Below are 20,152 nucleotides of genomic sequence, written 5' to 3' on the forward strand. Positions count from 1 at the left end.
ACACACAACACAACACACAACACAACACACAATCCAACGCGGCAACAAACCTTTTGCGCAGCTGGCTTCATGGGGTATGGAGCGTTGCGGCGTGGCGGGTGCGGCGGTGCAGCCGAGGTCACGTGATGTGGCGACCCCGCTGATGTGAACGATGAGGAGGGCGACGAAAGCGTTGCAGACACCGTCCTGTGCTCCAGCTGCTGCTGCTGTTGATGCTGCTGGTGTTTGCTGCTCCTGCTTCCACTCTTTCTTCGGGATGCTGCAACAGCAGTGGCAGCAGCAGCTTGTGCCTTCTTTCCTTTTGCCCCCTTTCCCTTTCCTCTGCCTTTCGCCTTGCTGCTGCGCCGCGAGTGCGAGGGCGTGCTCTTCTCCCTCGCATATGGGCTGTTGCTGCTGGCGGTGCTGTGCCCGCCATCGCTGTCGCTCGCATGTGCTGCAGACTCTGCGTCTGTCGTCGGCTCCGGCACCGACCGCCGCCGCTTGAACTTACGGCGGCGCCGCGTCTTCATCTGCTCAAAGTCAACAAAGTCTGGGCGCAGCATCCAGTATCCGCCCTTGCCGCGCTCCGTGCCATCGCGGTCAACCTTGAGGAAGCACTTCTCCTGGCTCAGGTTGTGGCGGATGGAGTTCTGGTGTGCAAACAGCGATAGTGTGTGAGGTTGTGTGTGGTAGGGCGGAGGCGAGCAAGCAAAGGGTGGCTTGACACATGACATCATGGGAGTGCTCACAGTGCGTGTGCGTGTGTGTGTGTGTGTGTGTCTGTGTGTGTGTCTGTGTGTGTGTGCAATACACAAGAAGCAACACACACGGAGAAATCACACACAACAACAACAACAACAACAACAACAACAACAACAACAACAACAACAACAACAACAACAACAACAACAACGCACGCATATCACATACACACACCTTCCAGCCGCAACGAGCGTGGCGGTAGTAGGCAAAGTTGTCGAGGATGTAGTCGTAAATCTCGGCTAGCGAGAGCTTGTCCTTGTCGCTCTCACGCAGTGCCATGAAGATGAGCGTGGCATAGGCGAATGGCGGCTTCTTGTGTGGGTTGCTGGCCCAGTCAAAGGAAAGAATGTCCTCTGGTGTGCCAGAGCGCGAGTTTTCCTTCTCCTGCTTGAACTCTGGGCCAAACACGTCGTCATAGTCATCGTCATCGTCGTCGTCTTCGTCGTCACGACCATGGCCATGACCGCCACGGGCACTCGTCGCCTTTGTTTTGGCGCATCCGGTGCGCTGCTTTCGGCTGCTCCTGCAATAGTAGTCGCTGCTGTTGTAGTAGTTTGCTTGGGCGTCGTGTGAGGCATAGGTGATCTGGGGTGCCTGGTATTTCGTGCCGGATGGGCTCTGGCGACAGGTGAGCGGGTTGGTGAGCCAGGTCAGGCTGGCCAAACTGCTGGACAGGCTGCTGGACAAGCTGTTGGACAGACTGTTGCAACGCGAGGACGTGCGCAGTGCATTGCATCGCACATTGGAGGCGCTGGTGCTCCCGTTGCGTTGGCGATGCTGCTGCGCTTGCTGTGACGCTGACACGCGTGGGCCAGGGATCGGAGAAGGAGACATGGCGAGCTGTGGAGATGCGCTTTGTGAAGGCTAGCTTTGCTTTGCGTTGTTGTTGTTGTTGTTAGTGGTGGTGGTGGTGGTGCGGATTTGGCTTACACGTCGCAAGGCCTCTGAGTGTCCAATGAAAATGAAAATGTCGCATGGGGGCGAGCGAGCATTGTCTCATCTCATCTCTCACTCATCGTGGCTGTGTTTGTGTTTGTTTGTGTTGTTGCTGTGGCTGGTGCTGTTTGCCTTTGTTTGTGTGGGAATTTCTGCTGACTCAGCACATTTCAGGTGGATAACGGCAAGCAGGGAAGACGAAGGACGGCGATGAACAGCAGCAGTGGCGATGATGGGTGGCGGTGGGCACACGGCGGGGAGGGCGAACGCTATTGTGGTGATGAGGGTGGGGGCGAAGGAGGAGACGGAGGAGACGGGGGTGGAAGCGATGAGCGTGGGCAGCACGGGAAGCACCACCATCTACAGCCACACGAGGATGAAGAAGAGGTGTTGGACTACCTGCGACCGGAGGACATCCTGCGGACCATGATGGCGGCAGCATCGCGTACAACTGCCAGGACACCAATGAGCCCTGTCCAGGAGCACGAACAACAACAACAAGAAACACAAGAAGACAGTGATGGTGGGGGGCCTCGTCGTGGTGATGATGGTAGTGGTGGAACTGGAAGAGCGAGTGGACGAGGACTGCTGCTCGCAACAGCAGGAGAAAGGGGGATACGTGCACAAGGCACAACGGGAAATGAGCCAGACAAATGGGATACCAGCCCGCTCGACACAGCCAACACCCACCGTCACTCTTACCCACAACAACAACAACAACAACTGAGACAACAACAACAACTGAGACAACAACAACAACTGAGACAACAACAACAACAACAACAACAACAACAACAACAACAACTGAGACAACAACAACAACAACAACAACAACAACAACGCGGAGAAGATGCTGAAGCAATGGCTATGCTGCAGTTGCGCCTTGTAGAGACCCAGCGGCAGTTGCGAGAGCTCCAAATGTACTATCGTGGGTTCCACCCATACGGGCCTCCTTGCAGCACTCCCAACACGTCCGCCAAGACCACAGCCACCACAGAGGTCAGCCGTGTTTGCAGTGTGCACTTTCGCTTGACACGTCGCTTCACTTTCACTGTTCAGCGTCACCTTCACGTGTGTGTGTGAGTTGCTCTGACTGAGCAAGGCATGTTTCTCATCTGCTTTTCGCATCGCAAACACCCTTGACACAGCGGGAACTGGCGCACACACAGCAGGAGAACGTGCAGCTCAAGCGCAAGCTCGGCGCCCTGGAGGCCATCCTGCAGCTGCAAGTGCGTGCCCCTAGACTAATGCGCTTGTGCTTGGTGTTAATGTGTTGGTGGTATCAACCGCCTGATCCTTGCCCGCCTGCTTTTTTGCTGAGCGGGCAAGCAGCCTCTCGAGATGTAATTCATACGTGACTGCTGTCATAACGCAGGCGAATCACGCCTCGCTAACAGTATCCGTGTTTGGTTGCACTCGCTTGCTATCGCCGACAACAGGAAGCTGAGCTGGCCAGAGGCGTGGATGCAAGCAGCCAGGACCGCGACGACAATGACGATGACGATGGAGATGGTGACAACGAAACGCATCCAGGCAGCGCTGCCCAGCGGGTCCTGCAGAGGTGCGTCAACGCTACAACAGAAGAACTGCATGTGCAGGTGACGTGTCATCGCTTTATCAGCACATGCTCACACATGATACCCGTCTATGATTTTGGGGTATTGTGTGTGTGTGTGTGTCTGTGTCTGTGTCTGTGTGTGTCTGTGTCTGTGTCTGTGTGTCTGTGTGTGTGTGTCGTGTTTGGTGACAGATGGCGGGATGAGGTACTGCGGCACATGCTGCATGCAAACTCAATGACCCTCCGGCTTGAAGACCAGCGACGTGAGCGCCACGCAGAGGTGTGTGTATGCATGTGTGGGTGTCTGTCTGTATCTGTATCTGTGATTCCGTGTGCGCACATGTCTGTGCAATCTCCCATTTCTCACTGCTTGATTGGTCGCACCAGATCTGCTCGATCAAGAAACTCTTGGATCAGGAACAGCACAAGGTGGAGTGATTGCTGGTGCCTTCATTCGCAATCTTGCTCCTCGTTATCGTGCACGCACATGCACATTCGTAGATGCCCCTCCGCAACACACACGCACACACACACACATCTGCTCACGGCCAAACATATACCTCTACATGCCTCCCACTGCAACTGCTGCTGCTGTTCATCCACAGCGCAAGTTGGCGGAGTTACAGCTGGAAGCAAAGGACGCGGATGTGGTGCGGTTGCAGCAGCAGCTACAGGTGTGTTTCTCGCGCACGCGCAGCCCTCTCTCTCGCTGTATGCCCGCCTGACAATCATTGAGCGCATGTGTAAATGCAAGTGCCGTCCATGTCTGCCACGGCACCGCTGCACGCACACATTGATCACCGCTCAGCACCATCACCACTCATCACCACCACTATCATCGTTGCATGTGCAATGCCAGGACCTGCAACACGACACCGACGCAGCGACGGCGAAAGCGGCAGCAGCGGAGGAGAACATGCACGAGTGTAAGGAACGGGCGAACACAATCGCACGCGCAGCAAAACGTGTCACCAAAGACATGATGGCAAAACTTGAGCAGACACACAAGGCCCTTGACAAGGTATGCGGGCGCACACACGTATGATCACTTGCTCTTGATCACTCTAGAGTCGCCCACCTTCGCTTCCGCCAAGCGCTCGTATGTGAATTGATGTAAACATGTGTTTGTGTGCTTGTAGCTTGGATTGCTCTCCTATCGCCTCAAGTTTGCGGAAGGCCGCGTCGCCACAGTACGCTTGTGCATCACTTGTGTGTGTCTCTGTGTCTGTGTCTGTGTGCGTGTGTCTCTGTGTCTCTGTGTGTGTCTGTGTGTGTGTGTCTGTGTTTGCGAGGGTGAACACCACGACAACCGTGTCGCTCACCGCAATGCAAATGATGTTCACAGATTTCGCACTTTCTCAAGTCCAAACGCGGCCACCCGTACGTGTCATAGAACATCCACCACATCACCGGCACAAAACATCGCTTGCCTGTCAATCTGTGGAAGCGTATGTGTTCTTCCACCACAATCATTCAACGCTCTTCTCATCTCACATCACAACAACAACAACAACAACAACAACAACACCACCACCACCACCACCACCACCACCACCAACGCCCGTGTGGACACAGGGGTGCCAAGACGCATGAGCGCTGTGACGAAGCGGCGGCTGAATGCGCGCAGACGGAATCCGTCGATGAGGAGCCGAACGCATCGCTTCCACATCGCGCACCGGCAGATATGGACTGGGTATGGCTTGGTTTCTGAGTGCTCGCGTGTTTCTGACGACGTAACGCACTGTTGTTGATTGTTCTGGCTCTCGCTTGAAAGCAAGCACTCTCAACAACAACAACAACAACAACAACAACAACAACAACAACAACAACAACAACAACAACATCATCATCATCATCATCATCATCATCATCATCATCATCATCATCATCATCATCATCAGGTTGGGCGATTGGAGGCGGAGGTTGAGCGGGTGACGGCCGAGCGTGATGCCCTCAGGCGCGAAAACGAATCTCTCGCACACTCCTTTGACCAACGCGTGATGCAGTTCAAGCAAGCGTGTACGTACGCTCGCATGTGTTTGTGCGTGTGAGGGCTGTTGCAACGTGTGGTTCGTTCTCTCTGCCACCCGCTACCATGTACCTCACCTGCTTCCGTGTGCGCATGTGTTTGTGCAGGCGACGAGCGGACGACAGCGCTGGAGCAACAGCTGGCCGAAGCAAACGCGTCCGCGCAGTCCATGCAAACGCAGATACAGCGCCTCGCCGCGGTGCGTCGTCAGTACATGGCTGTCAGTGTACCTGAGCGAATGTTGGAATGCGTGGGAATGCGTGAATGTGCACCAGGAATCTCCCGTTTTTTGTTTTGCTGGCTCACATGTGTGTGCGCGTGTGTTCACAGGAAATCAAAGATGCTCGACTTCAGTGCGAACAGAAACAACGCGAGGTAAAACAGCATCGCATCTCTTGTGCTGTCCTCTTCTCTTTCCCGGCCCTTTCACTTTCTCTGCATATCTCTCCATGTGTGTGCTGATGATGATGGTGCTGATGATGACGATGATGGTGGTGGTGGTGGTGGTGGTGGTGGTGGTGGTGGTGGTGCTTCTCACGTCACATCATGGATGGACACTCGCCCACATGGCAGGTGGAAGCGAGCCAGCGCGAGTCAAGGCGCAGCGTTGAGGAGAAGCAGCACGAGCACGAAATGGCCATGCAACAGATGTCAGGTGGGCAGTCCACACTGCACCCCGCTGCTGACATGTACACGCCGATTGTATGACCCACACACCAACTTCTCGACACACAGCTAACCCTCTGTGTGTTTGTGTGTGTGTGTGTGTGTGTGTGTGTGTGTGTGTGTGTGTGTGTGTGTGTGTGTGTGCTTGTGTTCATGTCTGTGTCTGTGTCTGTGTCTGTCTATATCTGTTTGCAGGGGCCCACAAGCGGCGAGAAGAGGAACTCATGTCCACGATTGCGGCACTTGAGCAAGACGCAGCAGCAACGGCGGTGCGCACTCGAGCAGATCATGATGTCATGCCCGTGCTGTGCCAATGCTGTCGTCCATGTGTTCACGTGTCCCTGTTTTGACACGCCCCCTTTTTGGTCTCCGTCGCTTTTCTTGCTCCGGGCTGCATGCGCAGGTCACGATCAAGCAGCTTGAGCGGAGGCTAGCGCACGACAAGGCGCAGCGGCACGAGCAGCACGAGCAGCAGATGGCGTCGCTTGAGGGCCGCATTGCGCAGCTGACAGATGCACTGCAGCAGGTCACGCAGGAGAGGAACATGCTCAGCGCACGTGTGCGCGGACGCGCAACAGCAGTAGCTCACGACCCGTGGCAGCAGCAGCAGCAGCAGCAGCAGGAGGAGAGCCAGCAATGGAGTCAACGAGAATGCCGCGGTCCTGATGACGTGCAGCGACCAAAGATGCAGCAGCGGACAGCTTGTGTGGGCGACGACGAAGACACCGGTGGTGGTGGTGGTGATGATGTTCGTGAAGGTGGCCATTCGTGTGCGCAGCAGTCAACGCTGAACAGCGATTTGGAGGCGGAAATCGATGCTCTCATGCACGAGCTGCTATCATGACGGCGACGGCGGTGGTGGTGGTAGTGGTGGTCGTGGTGGTCGTGGTGGTGGTGGATCCCACGTGGCTTGTTGGTTCTGCTGAGTCTGTTTGAATGCGTGTACATGAGCAGGAGCTTTGACTTAGACTTTTGTTGCTGTTGTACCAGATATTCATTTCACTGCACCCACACTACAACACCTCCCTCCATACACAGTCGAGACAGCGAGAAAGCACAAAGAAGAAAAAGAAGAAAGAAAAAAAAGAGAGAGAGCAAGAACAAGCAAGCCATTGGTTACGCACAATCCCTCACACAACCCAAGCAAACAGAGAGCAGGTCAACAGCAAGCAACAACAACGGCATGAACAGCAACACTACGTCTGAGGCAGAAGACAAGACAAGGCCACATTGTCGTGGCATCAGAGATGAGCACGTTGCTTGCGGTACGAAGGCGCCACGTGATGACAGCCAATGGAACTGCCGTCTCAGAAACCAAACCAGGACTTGATTGTCGTCCACACAGATGGGCCCTCATCGTCCCCAGCGCGTGCGCGCTTGCGGGGTTGCTCCTCGCCGTCGTCACCCCCCGTCTCCTGCTGCTGCTGCTCTGGCTCTGCGGCGCGCTTTGCACTGCTGCTGCTGCTGCTGCTGCTGCTGCTGCCCTTGTTGTCGTAGCGCTTCTTGCCGTCGGCCTCAGCGAGGACGGGCGGGGCGCCGACAAGCAGTTTGTAGTGCAGGCGCTCGTGCTTTCCAACGAGACAGCGGATTGTCTTGCGCCCACGCCAGCCAACCATCTGCATAGGGAAGAGAGGACGAGTGTGTGTGTGTGTGTGTGTGCGTGTGTGTGTGTGTGTGTGTGTGTGTGTGTGTGTGTGTGTGCGTGTGTGTGTGTGTGCGTGTGTGCGTGAGAGTTGAGAGAGAAAGAGAAAACTGAGGTCAGACATGAGAGGTGGTGACATGGACAACATAGGCGCCACGCGAAACTTGTTGCTGAAGTGCGATCGTGATCACGTGCAACAGTTTCGCTCAATACAATACGCAACAAGCAGACAACGCAACAAGCAGAGTGAGTGCAGACGTACGCGGACGGTGCATGGAAGGGGGCGGAATCCGCGGCCGTCCTCAGTCTTCTCAACGGAGGGCGAGCCCTTCTCCACCACAATCGCACACGCACCCTCGCCTAATCACACAGAACAGCACAGTACAAGCAGTGAGAACATGGGAGAGCAGCAGCGCGCGTGTGCGCGTACGTGTCTGTGTCCGTCTGTCTGTGTGTCTGTCTGTGTGTCAGCCTCTGTGTGTGTGTGTGTGTGTGTGTATGTGTGTGTACCCTCGGTTCCTTGCTCTGTGTCATTGCTGCAACCCTCCGTACTGTGCTGGTCATCACGCAGCGCAGGAGACGTACTGAGTTCGTTGAAAGCCTTCTCTGTAGCGGAAGAGAGCGTGTCGATGAATGGCGTGTCCTCGTGCAAGATGGCAAGCACATCCTCCGCCGTGGCGTGCACAACACGCTTCTGCATAAACGGCATGGTCACGTCGATGCCTTCTTGGCACATGCGGAACACCAAGCCCTCTTGCTTCGAGTCCGAACGCGTGAACACGCGCACACCCGTGTTGGTGACCTGAATTGGACAACGTGAAGCAAAGCAGCGCAGGCAATGTGTGTGTGTGTGTGTGTGTGTGTGTGTGTGTGTGTGTGGATGTGGATGTGTGTCCTCTCGCATTACGGTTCAAACAGCAGCACAAACACACGCACATACACATACACATGCAGACCATACAGCACAGAAACACTCTCTCACACATGTCTACAAGCACAAACCATGCGCAACGTGTTATTGCAGCATGAAGACAAGACAACGCACGCGCAGGCCGTCGTCGATGTTGTTTGCGACGATGCTCTTGATGAGCGGAGAGACAATGTACACGTTGCGTTTCTTCCCGCCATGACTGCGCGTCAGCATCAGCTCTTTTGGGAAATTTGGGCCAAAGCCGTAGAAGTCGCTGGTGTTTGTGCAAAGACATCAGGGGGGGGGGTGTTGGGTTGTTGGTGAGCAGAAAAATGAAAACGACACTTTGTTTCAAGGGCGGCTGGCTGACCGGCACCCGTTCGCACGCCCACGTACGCGATCACACACATGACAGCACAGAAACTGCAGTGATGAAATCACGCACAGGATTCCGTCGAGAATGTTCTTCTTCTCCGGCTCGTCCACGAGAAACACATACGGGTCCTCGTTGAACAGCCGCTGGCCAGACCCTGCACACATGTTGCATTGTGGTGTTGCGTGTGTGTGTGTGTGTGTGTGTATGAGTGTGAGTGTGTGTATGTGCGTGGTGGTGGTGGTGGTGGTGGTTTGTATGAGTGTGGGCTTGTATGAGTGTGGGTGTGTATGTGCGTGGTAGGGGAGAAATAGAGAGGAAGGCACATTTAAGGACCCAAACAAACACAACGCGAGAGTGATGTGACAACAGCGCAAGCAGCCGACTCATCCTCTCCCAAAATACGTACTCTGCACGGGATCCGATGGGCGAATAACGGTCTCGTCGCCATCAGCGTCGCCGGCGTCAGCAGCGCTTGCGTTGGCAGTGGTAGTGGTCGTACTGGCTGCTTCTGCAGACTGCGCAATGTCCTTCGATTCGCGCTGAGACAGTGGCGCTGTCTTGCGGAGCACAGCAACGAAGAACCCACCTGCAAGACATGTACGTGCGTGTGTGTGTGTGTGTGTGTGTGTGTGTGTGTGTGTGTGTGTGTGTGTGTGTGTGTGTGTGTGTGTGTGTGTGTGTGTGTGTGTGTGTGTGTGTGTGTGTTTGTGTTTATGACTGAGTGTGGGAGGCTGAAAAGCACTGCAGAAGCAAGCCGAGAACATGAAGCATGCAGCAGACAGCCATCACTGCGACAAGCACCACCGCCAGCGCCACCATGCCTTCGCTGTGGTCACCTGACCTGTGTCCTGGTGGTGGGGGAGAAGACGGCAGCAGCGCTCAAGCCGCATCCACTCCAGCTCGTCCTTGCTTGGCGGGAACATGGTCGTGTGGATCTGAGACGCAACACAGACAGGAAACGGCGGTAATTGGTGCAGGTGATCGCATGGGATGTGCGCAGTCAAAGAGAGTGTGAGTGAGAGCGAGAAGGGGGAGCATCATATCACAGGGAATGAGGAGAGGATTGGACGTTCAAGAGCATGCACAGATTCTCGCGCATGCTTGGCTGGTTGGACAATTGGTTGCATCGTGTCCCTGTGTCACCTTGGAGTTGTCCTTGCAGTCCTCTGGCGACGCGTACACGTTCTGGCTGCGGTCCTGTGGCATTGACATATGTGGTGGTGGTAAAGCAATGTGTTTGGGGTGGGTGGGAGGTTATTGCACAACATGTCATCGAGTACGATGCGCAAAGCCATATCAAAGGATTGCACGTGTCGATGTGTCGTGAGAGCAGACGGTGGTGGTGATCGTCATCATGTGCGCAGGCAGGTCATATGTGAAGGAAAAGGCGGCGCACCATGATGGTCCAGGTCTTGAGGCCGGGGCTGCGTCGGAGGCGCGGCAGCTGCGAGCTCACGTCCACAAGTTCAACCGACCCTGATGGTGGTGGGCATGGTGGTCATAGCAATGAATGTGATGTTGACGGCGGTGCGTCAGTATCCCTGGTTTCGCGAATACATGTGGGTGCAGGGCGAATGTGCGCCGGACGCACAAGCTTCATACATGGACTACCGGTACACCTCTGTGTTAATTGGCACATGTGTATATATGTGTGTGTGTGTGTGCGTAGTGTCTGCTCACCCTTGTGCTTGCGCAGCATGTGTGCGACGACGGCTTCATTCTCGATCGGGTTGAGGGAGCACGTGCTGTACACAATGAGCCCGTCGACAGCAAGCAGCTGCAGGCCGCGCTCGAGGATACGCGACTGCAGCGGGTGCAGCCTGCCGCGAGGATGGCGTAGTGGTGGTGGTGGTGGTGTGGCTCGGTGAGTTGAGGCTGGTGGTCAAGTTGACAGAACCAACACCCGCGTATGCACACTAATTCGCGTGCGCGCATGCACAAGAGGCACACACACACACACAAAGAAACAAACAAACAAACACACATACACACATACACACAAACACAAACAAACACAAACAAACAAACAAACACAAACAAACAAACAAACACACACAAACAAACAAACAAACACACACACACAAACAACAACAACAACAACAACAACAACAACAACAACAACAACAACAACTTAAACAACAACAACTTAAACAACAACAACTTAAACAACAACAACTTAAACAACAACAACTTAAACAACAACAACAACAACACATTACAATGCAAGCATACACGCACACCGGCACGTGTGCAGCAGAGTACGGGAGCAAGGCTGCGCACCCGATTGCGTTCATGGGGTTCCATGAGCGCCAGATGGTGACGTTCTTCCTCAGGGTGCCGTCGCCAGAGCAGGGCACATCCGCCAGCACCCGATCAAAGTACAGCCGCTGCTTCGTCCCGTCCGCAGCCTACAGTCGAGGTGGTGGCATGCGCGATGGCGTTGGGGATGGCGATGAGTGGGCACAGCGAGCACCGTCACGATACAACGCGCGTGGTATTGGTTTCACATCGAAATGCAAACCAAACACACGTCCACATTCACAACATACACACACATATAAAGTAACACACACGCACGCACACACGCACGCACGCACGCACGCACACACACGCACACACAAACAGACAAACAGACACACGCATACACGCGTGTCGGCACTGCATCGGCAACATACTGTGGTGTAGAGAGACGGGAAGATGCTGGCGTCGTGGTTGGTGATCATGAAGCAGGGGCTCTGTCGTTTGAGCCGCAAACAAGCAGGGCCGGCACGTTGAGTCGTTTGCGAAAGCTGTGCCACACCAAAGGAATGTCACCGCAACGCACACACACACGCACACACACACACACACACACACACACACACACACACACACACACACACACACACACGCACACGCACACGCACACGCACACGCACACACTTGCAAACACACTTGCACACGCACACGCACGCACTTGCAAACACACTTGCACACGCACACGCACGCACGCACACATACACACACAGACGGGCGGACCTGAAGGCGCTTGGTCTGGTGGACGAGCATGTAGCAGCGCTTGTTGTCGGCGTCGTTGGCAACGACGAGGCCCTCTGGTGTCACGGTGGCGGATGGGTATGGAGATACAGATGAAAATAACATAGGATGCAGTGAGTGAATTGATTGATTACACGTTATCAAGACAAGGCATATGCACAGTTAGGAGAGAGAGAGAGAATGGGGTGTGCTGTGTGAACAACGCGACATCAGGGCATATGCAAACACAATAGAATATGCAAAGCAACACGGAAGCATGTGCATGGGTGTGTGTACCTGGCATGCTGTTCCCCTCTGCGTGGATCATCTCGATGAGCTGCGCAGTCTTTGATCCTGGCGCCGCACACATGTCCAGCACCTTATGGTGCGGCTTGACGTCCAGCAGAAACGGCGGGATCATGCTCACGGCCTCTTGCCGGCTGATGTTGCCTTGCTCGTTCTGCTGCACAAGAAACGTGTGGAACTTCTTCAGCTCTTTGCTCTTGCGGATAAACTGGCGCGGCGCCTGTGCGGTGGTGACAGCGCGGGGCAGGGTGGATATGAGACAGGGGGGATCGTGATGGTGAAATGCACAGCACAGCACAGATTGCAAGAACTGCTCACGCGTCTCAACCCCAAACACAATGCACCAAACACAACGCGCAACGTGGAAACAAGAGCAGCAGCGCAATAGTATATGCAACATCACATCACAGCACACAACGCGAAGAAACACTTGCCCGCGCCGCCCAGCACATGCCATGCGCAAGTCTGTACCTGCAGGTGCCATGCGAGGCGCTCCGGGTACCAGCGGATGGGCTTTGGCGGCTCCACGCTCTCGCCATTGCTGAAGGTGACGGTGTTGAGGTGGCTGAAGTAGTGGTCCTCAAACTGGCGGCGCACCTCCACCGCAGACCTGGTGCCCACGGTGTGACGCGGGTGGTGTGACGCGGGGGAGAGGGGAGGATAGGGGGGGGCAAGGGTGGGTGTGAATAGATAGTGTGCGCAGACTTGGACGATGTAGATATGGCGATATGAGAGACGAACGGAGGCAGCAGCGTGAGGAGGGAGTTGCGCGGACGCAGGTGTACGCGACATGCCACGTACTCTCGTGTGCCTGTGATGCGGAAGGTGGTGGGCAGCGGCGATCGCAGTGCCGTCATAAAGTCTGACCACTCCTCATCTGGGACAATCTTCTGCACCTAAGTCCATCACAAGAATGAAGGCGCGAGTTGGGTTTAGAGGGCGGAGAAGAGGCGCGTGCGTGGGTCGTGCCATGTGAGGACAAAGTGGAGAGGGAGGAAGGGGAGAACGCAGCCGACATACACGAGGAAGAACAAGCGCAAACACCAGTGCACGGGCACAAGGGCAAGGGCATACGAACGCACGCATTCACACACATACACACATACACACATACACACACATACAAACACATACACACACATACACACATACACACACATACACACGCATACACACACATACACACACATACACACAGAGTCCCTGTACCCGGTAGTAGGTCTCGAAGCGATCGTTATCCTTCTGGACGTCCTTGTAATCCGTCTTTGGCCTGCGATCCCAGCCAGCCTTGCGGCCCTTAGAAGATCAATATGATGCACACAGCAAGTGGCAGCACACAGATCATGAGTATGGGGCAGGTGCTGCATGTGCTGCAAGTGGGATCGCCAGTCGCGTGCATGCACGCCTGCCTATGTCAAGGACCATGCGCATCCCACGTGTTTCCTCCTTGCCCTTCTTACCTTGCCCTTCTTGAAGTTGCGAGGCATTCTGTTGTTTGTTGAAGAGTCCTTGTGCTCTTGCGTGCTTGTCTCACTCCTGATGCTTCTCAGTGGCGTCCACAACGACGGCAGCAGCAGCAGCGATGGCGGCTTGATGTAACAGGAGGCAGCGCGATGGCAGTGGCTGAGGAGGCAAGCACGAGGCAGCATGTGGCCACAACAGCGGTCAGCGACAGCATGAAAATTTGTGGTTGGCTAGCTGCCGACCGACCGACCGAGCTTTCTTCCTCCCTTCCCACTCCGCTTGCTTCTTCTTCTCTCACTCACTCTCTCTCTCTCTTCTGGCTGAACTTGCACACCAAGACCTGTCCTTTAATCGTTTCAGCAGAGCTTTAGTTGACAAGCTCTCAGGCTGTTAGGCTGTCTCCTCTTGTTGCTTACCGTCGGACGATCCCACTGAGCAGAGCCAATCCAACAACAACCACGTCTCCTTATTCCAGCTAATCGACGCGTCAGAAAAAGAGAAACATACCACTGTACGCCGAGGATACAGAGTGCACACACACACACACTCACAGTGCACACACGCATCTGCCGGAGGGGCCTGCCTGAGGTCATGAAAGCATGCAAGCAAGCCAGAGACTGGCGAGGTCCTTGCTGTTGCTGTTGCTGTTGCTGTTGCTGTTGCTGTTGCTGTTGCTGTTGCTGTTGCTGTTGCTGTTGCTGTTGCTGTTGCTGTTGCTGCTGCTGTTACTGCTGCTGTTGCTGCTGCTGTTGTTGTTGTGCGCCCCCACCGTCACCTCATCTTGTTGCTGCTGTTGTTGTAGTTTCCTGTGCATGGGGGCACTCGCTGCGGTCGCCGCTGCGGTTGCCGCCACGGCCTCCTTTGCTTCCTTCACGCAGGTGGCGTCTCGGCTCTCTTTCACCAGCCACACGTGAAAGCCCCGCAGCTCCTGCACTTTCACCTGCATCTCCGTGCCCTTGTTGTGTGTCAGACAATGGGCCAGCCGCTGCCTCTCATGCTCGCCGCTGCTGTTGGGGCGGCCGCGAGCTGGCGTGTTTGCACTGCACTTGCGCGCGTACGGGCTGTTGCCCAGCAGGCCAACGCGCACGGCATGCTCGCCGCCCTCTTCATTCGGGGTCTGGGTGCGCGCGACCAGGATGGCGGTGTCGGTCGACGCGTCGTAGCAGAGTTTGCGGGCACAGCGCTTCTGCTCGCGTGCGGCAACAGCGCCGGTCAGCTCAACACCCATCGTCCTGCCTCGCAGGGGTGCGGCCGGGCGGACACCCAGGCGTCTGAGGACCTTGTTCCCGGTTGAAGTGACCGAGGACGGCATGCGCGTGCCTGCAAGCAAGGCCAGGGCCATGTTGATCAGCACTTGGTCGTCCGGTGAGTGGTACTCCAGCAGCCCGATCGCAACATCCATGACCTGTTGGCGGTGAAGAAGGTGTGAGAGAAAGTCAATACGAAAGCAGGGAAGAACAACAACAACAACAACAACAACACACACACACACACACTCACACTCACACTCACACACACACACACATACACAAGCAAGCGCACACACTCACACACTCACGCACGCACAAGTATACACTCACACGCACGCACACACACACACACACACATACCAGTCTCGTTGCAGAGGTTGCGCGATAATAGATGAGTCCACCACATAGCACGGCACCCCAACGGTTGGACACGGTCTTGGGATAGCTGCATAGACCATGGCAACAAAAATAGAGGGAGGGAGTGTGTGTATGCGTGTGTAAGTGCGAGCATGCATGCAATCCCACACCACGCACCACACACCACACAGGTCATATGCACTTTGCTCTGCTTGCTACCTGCCACGCTGTCCGAGGAGATCGAGCGAATGGGTCTTGACGGTGGTGATGAGCTCGGGTAGCGGATTCGAGAACCAGGTCACGTCTGCATCATGCATGAGCACGTCGTACCCTTGCGCAAGGCAGTCCCGGATCAAGTACAGCCGCGCTTGCCACAGCTGGGAAGGAGATGCAAGCAATGTCAAGCAGCAATGTCAAGCAGCAATGTCAAGCAGCAATGTCAACACAAGCCTTCGTGAGTGCAAGAGCGGTGGCGAAGACGGCAAAGCAGCGCTATTCACCACCCAAGCAAACACAGGCAAGCAGCACGCAAGAAGTGAGGAAGCAATTGCACCCCCGTGAAGAAGGAATTGCACCCCGTATGCTCCACAAACTCAAGCAGGTTGAAAAGCTAGAGACAGGCCACTCTCAACACTGTGATGAAACACCGAATACCAACGCCTACATACATGCAAACACTCGTACACACACACATACACACACACAGGAGAAATACACATGACCTATCACTATCTGTCGATCTGTCCATCTCTCTCACTGACAAGATGTGTCAGAACTCACATATCGGCGCTTTGTCATGTTGAGGTTAAAGGGGACGCAACGAAGGCCTCGGTCCACACACCAGTCCAACACCTCGTCGTCCAGGCACAGCACGACAACATGGGCCAGGGCATGTGGGTGCCGGTGAGGGTGTGCGCTCGCACTTGCGCCTGCACTCGCAGAGTCCAGCTCTTGCCTCGATGCCGCCGCGCCGTCGCCGTCACTCTTTGTGCCTCTCGCCCATCTGCCTTGATCTCGTGCCTGCTGCCCAAATGACTCAGCCCAGCGTGCATCCCCGCCGGTATCCTTGCTGTTGCCGTCATCGCATGCCTCGGGCGCCCAATGCGTGCTGTTGATCTTGCAGGTGAACTTGCCTGCACGGTCAGCCTTCACCATGGATGCCAGCCAATTTGACAGCAAGTGCCGGAACGGGTAGTTGACCCCGGTGATGATGATTGGCATTGCCGGCCCATCGTCGTAATTGCTGCTGCTGTGACCGCTGTGGCCGTTTGTTGGAACAGGGCATGAGACACGGTGCACGTCAACGAACCCTTCGTCCGGCTGCGGTTGTGCGACGCTTTCTCTTTGGAGCACATTTGCAGTTGCGACAACCCCAATGCCACTCCATCCACAAGGTATTGACGCTATCACCAACACCACCACCGGCAACGACACCGCCCAACTCCCAACACCATGCCTCACCGCCGCAACCATCGCAGCCACCATGAACGAATGAATGCATGTACCGGCGAATGTGCTTCGTGTGAACGGTTGTATGAATGCACGCTTCCTTCAGCGCTTCTTGCTTCTTGCTTGCTAGCATTTGACGGTGTCCTGTCTGTGTTTGCTGTGCTTATTGTTTGGAGAGATTGCCCACACACAAACAGTTTTCGCCACAAACACCCCTTCTTGTTGTTGTTGCTTGTTTTTGATCGCTGTGGTGGCATTCACACACCATTCTGCTGCAGCTCGGCAGTCACAGCATCGAGCCAACACCCACGGCAACACATCACACATCACACACACACACACAGCACATACCACACAACACACAACACACATCACACACACAGCACACACAACAACACACACAGCACACACAACAACACACACAGCAACTCAAGCAAACCCAAAAGCAAACCCAAGCAAGACAGCACCTCCACCACCACACAGGACATGATGTCCTCCCACTCTGACAAGACATTCCTGTTGGACGAGGACGAGGACCTCGCGGGGGATGACAGACCAAGCACAACCGCCGCAGTCGTCGGTGAGGCATGGGCGTTTGAGGATACAGACGCCAACACATCCGCGATTCTTACCCCAGCAACAGAAGACGACGCACCCCCAGCATACCACGCCGATCAGGAAGAGGAGCACGAGCGGAAGGATCGCCTCGCTGGCAACAGCTCGCACGCGGCTGCCACAGCGTCAAAACGGAACATGATTGTATCCTCCTCAGCAAACGAGCAGGTGTATCCACACCACGCTCCTCCAACACGCGCTCAACACGGCCATGACGATGACGACAGCGATGACGACAGTGACGCGTCAGCCTCACCCTCGTGCTGGCTGTTCAAGGCACACTGGTACCTGGTGTTCTTGTCCATGTTTGCTTTTGGCCAGAGCATGATCATCAGCGGCGTCTTCCCCATCAGCATCACGTCCATCACGCGCCAGCTCGGATACACAAACGCGCAGGTGGGCATCCTGCCATCGCTCTACGACGCCACCATCGCCATCACCGCCATCTTCATCACCCACCTCGGCCATCGCGCGCACAAGCCGCGCTGGTGCGGTTACGCCGCCATCATCTTCACGCTTGGCGCCCTCACCATGGCCGTGCCGGGCATCTCCTACAAGCCCACGTTCCACCCAGGCGACACCGACTCGGAAGCCCAAACACTGCCAGTCGCGGACCAGCAGGCAGCGGCAAACCAGTCAAGCGTCTCCCAGCTCCTGTGCTCGTTCACGCCGCGCCCGGACGCCTGCACAGCACTGCAGGCCGACTACTCACTGGGCAAGGTCTTGTTCCTCGTGTTTGTGCTGGGCGAGCTGCTGATGGCGGTTGGAGCGTCGCCAATCTACAACCTCGGCGTCAGCTTCATGGACGACAACGTCGACCCGGGCAAGACGTCCCTCTACGTCGCCACCATGTACACCGCAACGGCTGTGGGGCCAGCCATCGGCTTCCTGCTCGGGGGCGCATTTCTCTCCACCTACGTGACCCTGCACTCGCCACCCACGGGCACGGATCAGGAGTCTGCAACGTGGATTGGCGCCTGGTGGCTGGGGATGATCGTCGCTGGGTGCATGACTGCCACAGCCGTCCCCTTTCTCCTCTCCTTCCCGAAAGCGCTGCCCGGCACGGCATGGATCAGGCGGCTGCGCGCCTCCGCCCATGCCGACGCCGGCAGCGCCCGCGGCAGCGAGGACGGCGGCAGCGAGATAAGCGCCATCCGCGGGCGTGCACAGCGGACACACGGGAGCCTGCGACTCCGTGGAGACAGCCAGACCGCATTTAGCGACGACGTGAGCAGCGATGCAGGCAGCATCAGCCCCCGCAGCACCACCCGCATGCTCTCTCCGCCGCGACAGTATGATGTCGGTGGCACGGAGAGCGAGACAGATGTGGATGACGCTGTATCGCGGGCGTCTGCTGCCCACGACCACGCCACTTCGCCTGCTGCCGTGCTGCCATCCATGACACACGACGCCAGCGACTACGATGCCAACAACCAACACAGCGCGGATACACAAGCGATCAGGCCAGCATATGGGGCTGAGTCTGAGGGCACGGCGCCACGGCCGCTCGAGATGCGTTCTCCGCTCCGTCGCATATGGGCGGTGGTCACGGGCGCGGGGGCAGACGTGCGCGACATCCTGAGCAACCCGACCTTCACCGCCGTCTCTGTGGGGAACACGCTCGACGGGTTTATTGTCGGCGGCGTGGGCACGTTTCTGCCTGCGTTTGTGGAGACGCAGTTCCACGTGTCTGCCTCTGAGGCAAGCTTCTACACGGGGGTGGCCATCATCATGGGCGTGACCACGGGCACCATGGCGGGCGGGTGGCTGGTTCGGCGCCTCAACCTCACCGCAAAGCAGACTGCCCTTGCCATTGTGTGCTTTGCTGTGATGACGCTGCTGTTTCTCAGCATGTTCCTCGTGACGTGCGCGACGCTTGATGTTGCCGGCGTCAACACCCCCTACAACTACATGCAGGACTCGCACGACATCGTCCCCGGCTGGGGCGACAACGTGACTGGGCCCGTGTGGGAAGGGTGCACGCCAGACTGCCACTGCTCCCTGCGCGACTTCCGTGCGGTGTGTCATCGCCCCACGGGTGTCACCTTCTTCACACCCTGCGCTGCAGGCTGCACACTGGACCTCTCTGCTGAGGGCATGTATGGCAACTGCTCCTGCGTCATACCCGCCAACACCACGACGACAACAACGACGACAACAACAACAACGGCAATGCCAGCGACAACGCCTGTTGCTGGTGGTGGTGGGAATGGCACGTATGGCGAGGTGGTGCACGTTGGGCGGTGCAGCGGCAACTGCAACTCGCTTCCGGTCTTCCTTGTTCTCCTGTTTGCAGCCATGGTCACCCTGTTCATGGCAGCGGTGCCCGTCACGCAGGTGCACCTGCGCTGTGTTGCCGAGGAGCAGCGCAGCATGGCGCTCGGCGTGTCGCAGGCCCTCTCGCGCCTCTTTGGCGCTGTTCCCGGCCCCATCATTGCGGGCGCCCTTCTTGATCGCGCGTGTTTGCTGTGGGAGGAGCGCTGCAACGGCACACGCGGCTCCTGTCTCCAGTACAACAACCCGCAAATGGCGCGGACGCTTGGCCTGGCCACCCTCATTGCGAAATGCGCGTCGGTGGTTGCGTACTTCTGGGGATACTACCGCTTCCCGCGCCACAGGGACGTTGCCTATCAATCTGACAAGAAGCAGATTTACGAGCTGCAAGAGCAAGGCGACGAGTCTGTGGCCTGACTTTAGGGATGTCTTGCTTTGTGTGTGTGTGTGTGTCTGTGTGTGTCTGTGTCTGTGTGTGTGCGTGTGTGCGTGTGTGTGTATGGGTGTGTGTCTGTGTGTATGGGTGTGCGTGTGTGTGTATGGGTGTGTGTCTGTGTCTGTGTC

General features: G+C 56.3%; 5 protein-coding genes across 5 annotated transcripts in view; 2 read left to right on the forward strand and 3 right to left on the reverse strand.

The window, feature by feature from the left end:
- Positions 1–1,800, reverse strand: part of PTSG_02160 (uncharacterized protein) — a 2,606-nt gene extending 806 nt beyond the window's left edge. The window contains exons 1-2 of the mRNA XM_004996586.1: positions 916–1,800; positions 51–629 (exon numbers count right to left, since the gene is read on the reverse strand). Of these exons, the coding sequence (XP_004996643.1) occupies positions 51–629; positions 916–1,575 (1,239 nt within the window). The 5' untranslated portion in view covers positions 1,576–1,800. The remainder of the gene's footprint in view (positions 1–50; positions 630–915) is intronic.
- Positions 1,801–2,489: 689 nt separating this feature from the next.
- On the forward strand, positions 2,490–6,994 carry PTSG_02161 (uncharacterized protein). Its single transcript, XM_004996587.1, has 16 exons — positions 2,490–2,676; positions 2,826–2,906; positions 3,117–3,238; positions 3,428–3,515; positions 3,623–3,664; positions 3,841–3,909; positions 4,095–4,256; positions 4,375–4,425; positions 4,581–4,615; positions 4,811–4,928; positions 5,137–5,254; positions 5,372–5,463; positions 5,595–5,639; positions 5,838–5,919; positions 6,126–6,199; positions 6,334–6,994. Exons 1-16 carry the CDS (start codon positions 2,539–2,541, stop codon positions 6,772–6,774), a joined length of 1,758 nt encoding a protein of 585 aa, XP_004996644.1. The 5' UTR covers positions 2,490–2,538; the 3' UTR covers positions 6,775–6,994.
- Positions 6,995–7,237: 243 nt separating this feature from the next.
- PTSG_02162 (uncharacterized protein) lies at positions 7,238–13,856 on the reverse strand (the record flags this gene model as incomplete). Its single annotated transcript, XM_004996588.1, has 18 exons — positions 13,640–13,856; positions 13,389–13,475; positions 12,981–13,075; positions 12,651–12,789; positions 12,171–12,399; positions 11,877–11,950; positions 11,534–11,593; positions 11,139–11,266; positions 10,539–10,678; positions 10,255–10,334; positions 10,002–10,055; positions 9,700–9,793; positions 9,265–9,444; positions 8,928–9,012; positions 8,618–8,756; positions 8,158–8,374; positions 7,835–7,932; positions 7,238–7,546 (listed from the first exon to the last, which is right to left on the reverse strand). The coding sequence occupies exons 1-18, from the start codon at positions 13,826–13,828 to the stop codon at positions 7,238–7,240; spliced, it is 2,397 nt and encodes a 798-aa protein (XP_004996645.1). The 5' UTR covers positions 13,829–13,856.
- A 253-nt stretch (positions 13,857–14,109) lies between these two features.
- Positions 14,110–16,405, reverse strand: PTSG_02163 (uncharacterized protein; the record flags this gene model as incomplete). Its single annotated transcript, XM_004996589.1, has 5 exons — positions 14,110–14,118; positions 14,419–15,048; positions 15,254–15,338; positions 15,470–15,627; positions 16,031–16,405. 5 exons carry the CDS (start codon positions 16,403–16,405, stop codon positions 14,110–14,112), a joined length of 1,257 nt encoding a protein of 418 aa, XP_004996646.1.
- Positions 16,406–17,081: 676 nt separating this feature from the next.
- PTSG_02164 (solute carrier organic anion transporter) lies at positions 17,082–20,005 on the forward strand (the record flags this gene model as incomplete). Its single annotated transcript, XM_004996590.1, has 1 exon — positions 17,082–20,005. Exon 1 carries the CDS (start codon positions 17,186–17,188, stop codon positions 20,003–20,005), a length of 2,820 nt encoding a protein of 939 aa, XP_004996647.1. The 5' UTR covers positions 17,082–17,185.
- Between the last annotated feature and the right edge of the window lie 147 nt (positions 20,006–20,152).

This window comes from Salpingoeca rosetta, assembly GCF_000188695.1.
Source record: "Salpingoeca rosetta unplaced genomic scaffold supercont1.5, whole genome shotgun sequence".
In the NCBI taxonomy this organism is placed as follows: Eukaryota; class Choanoflagellata; order Craspedida; family Salpingoecidae; genus Salpingoeca; species Salpingoeca rosetta.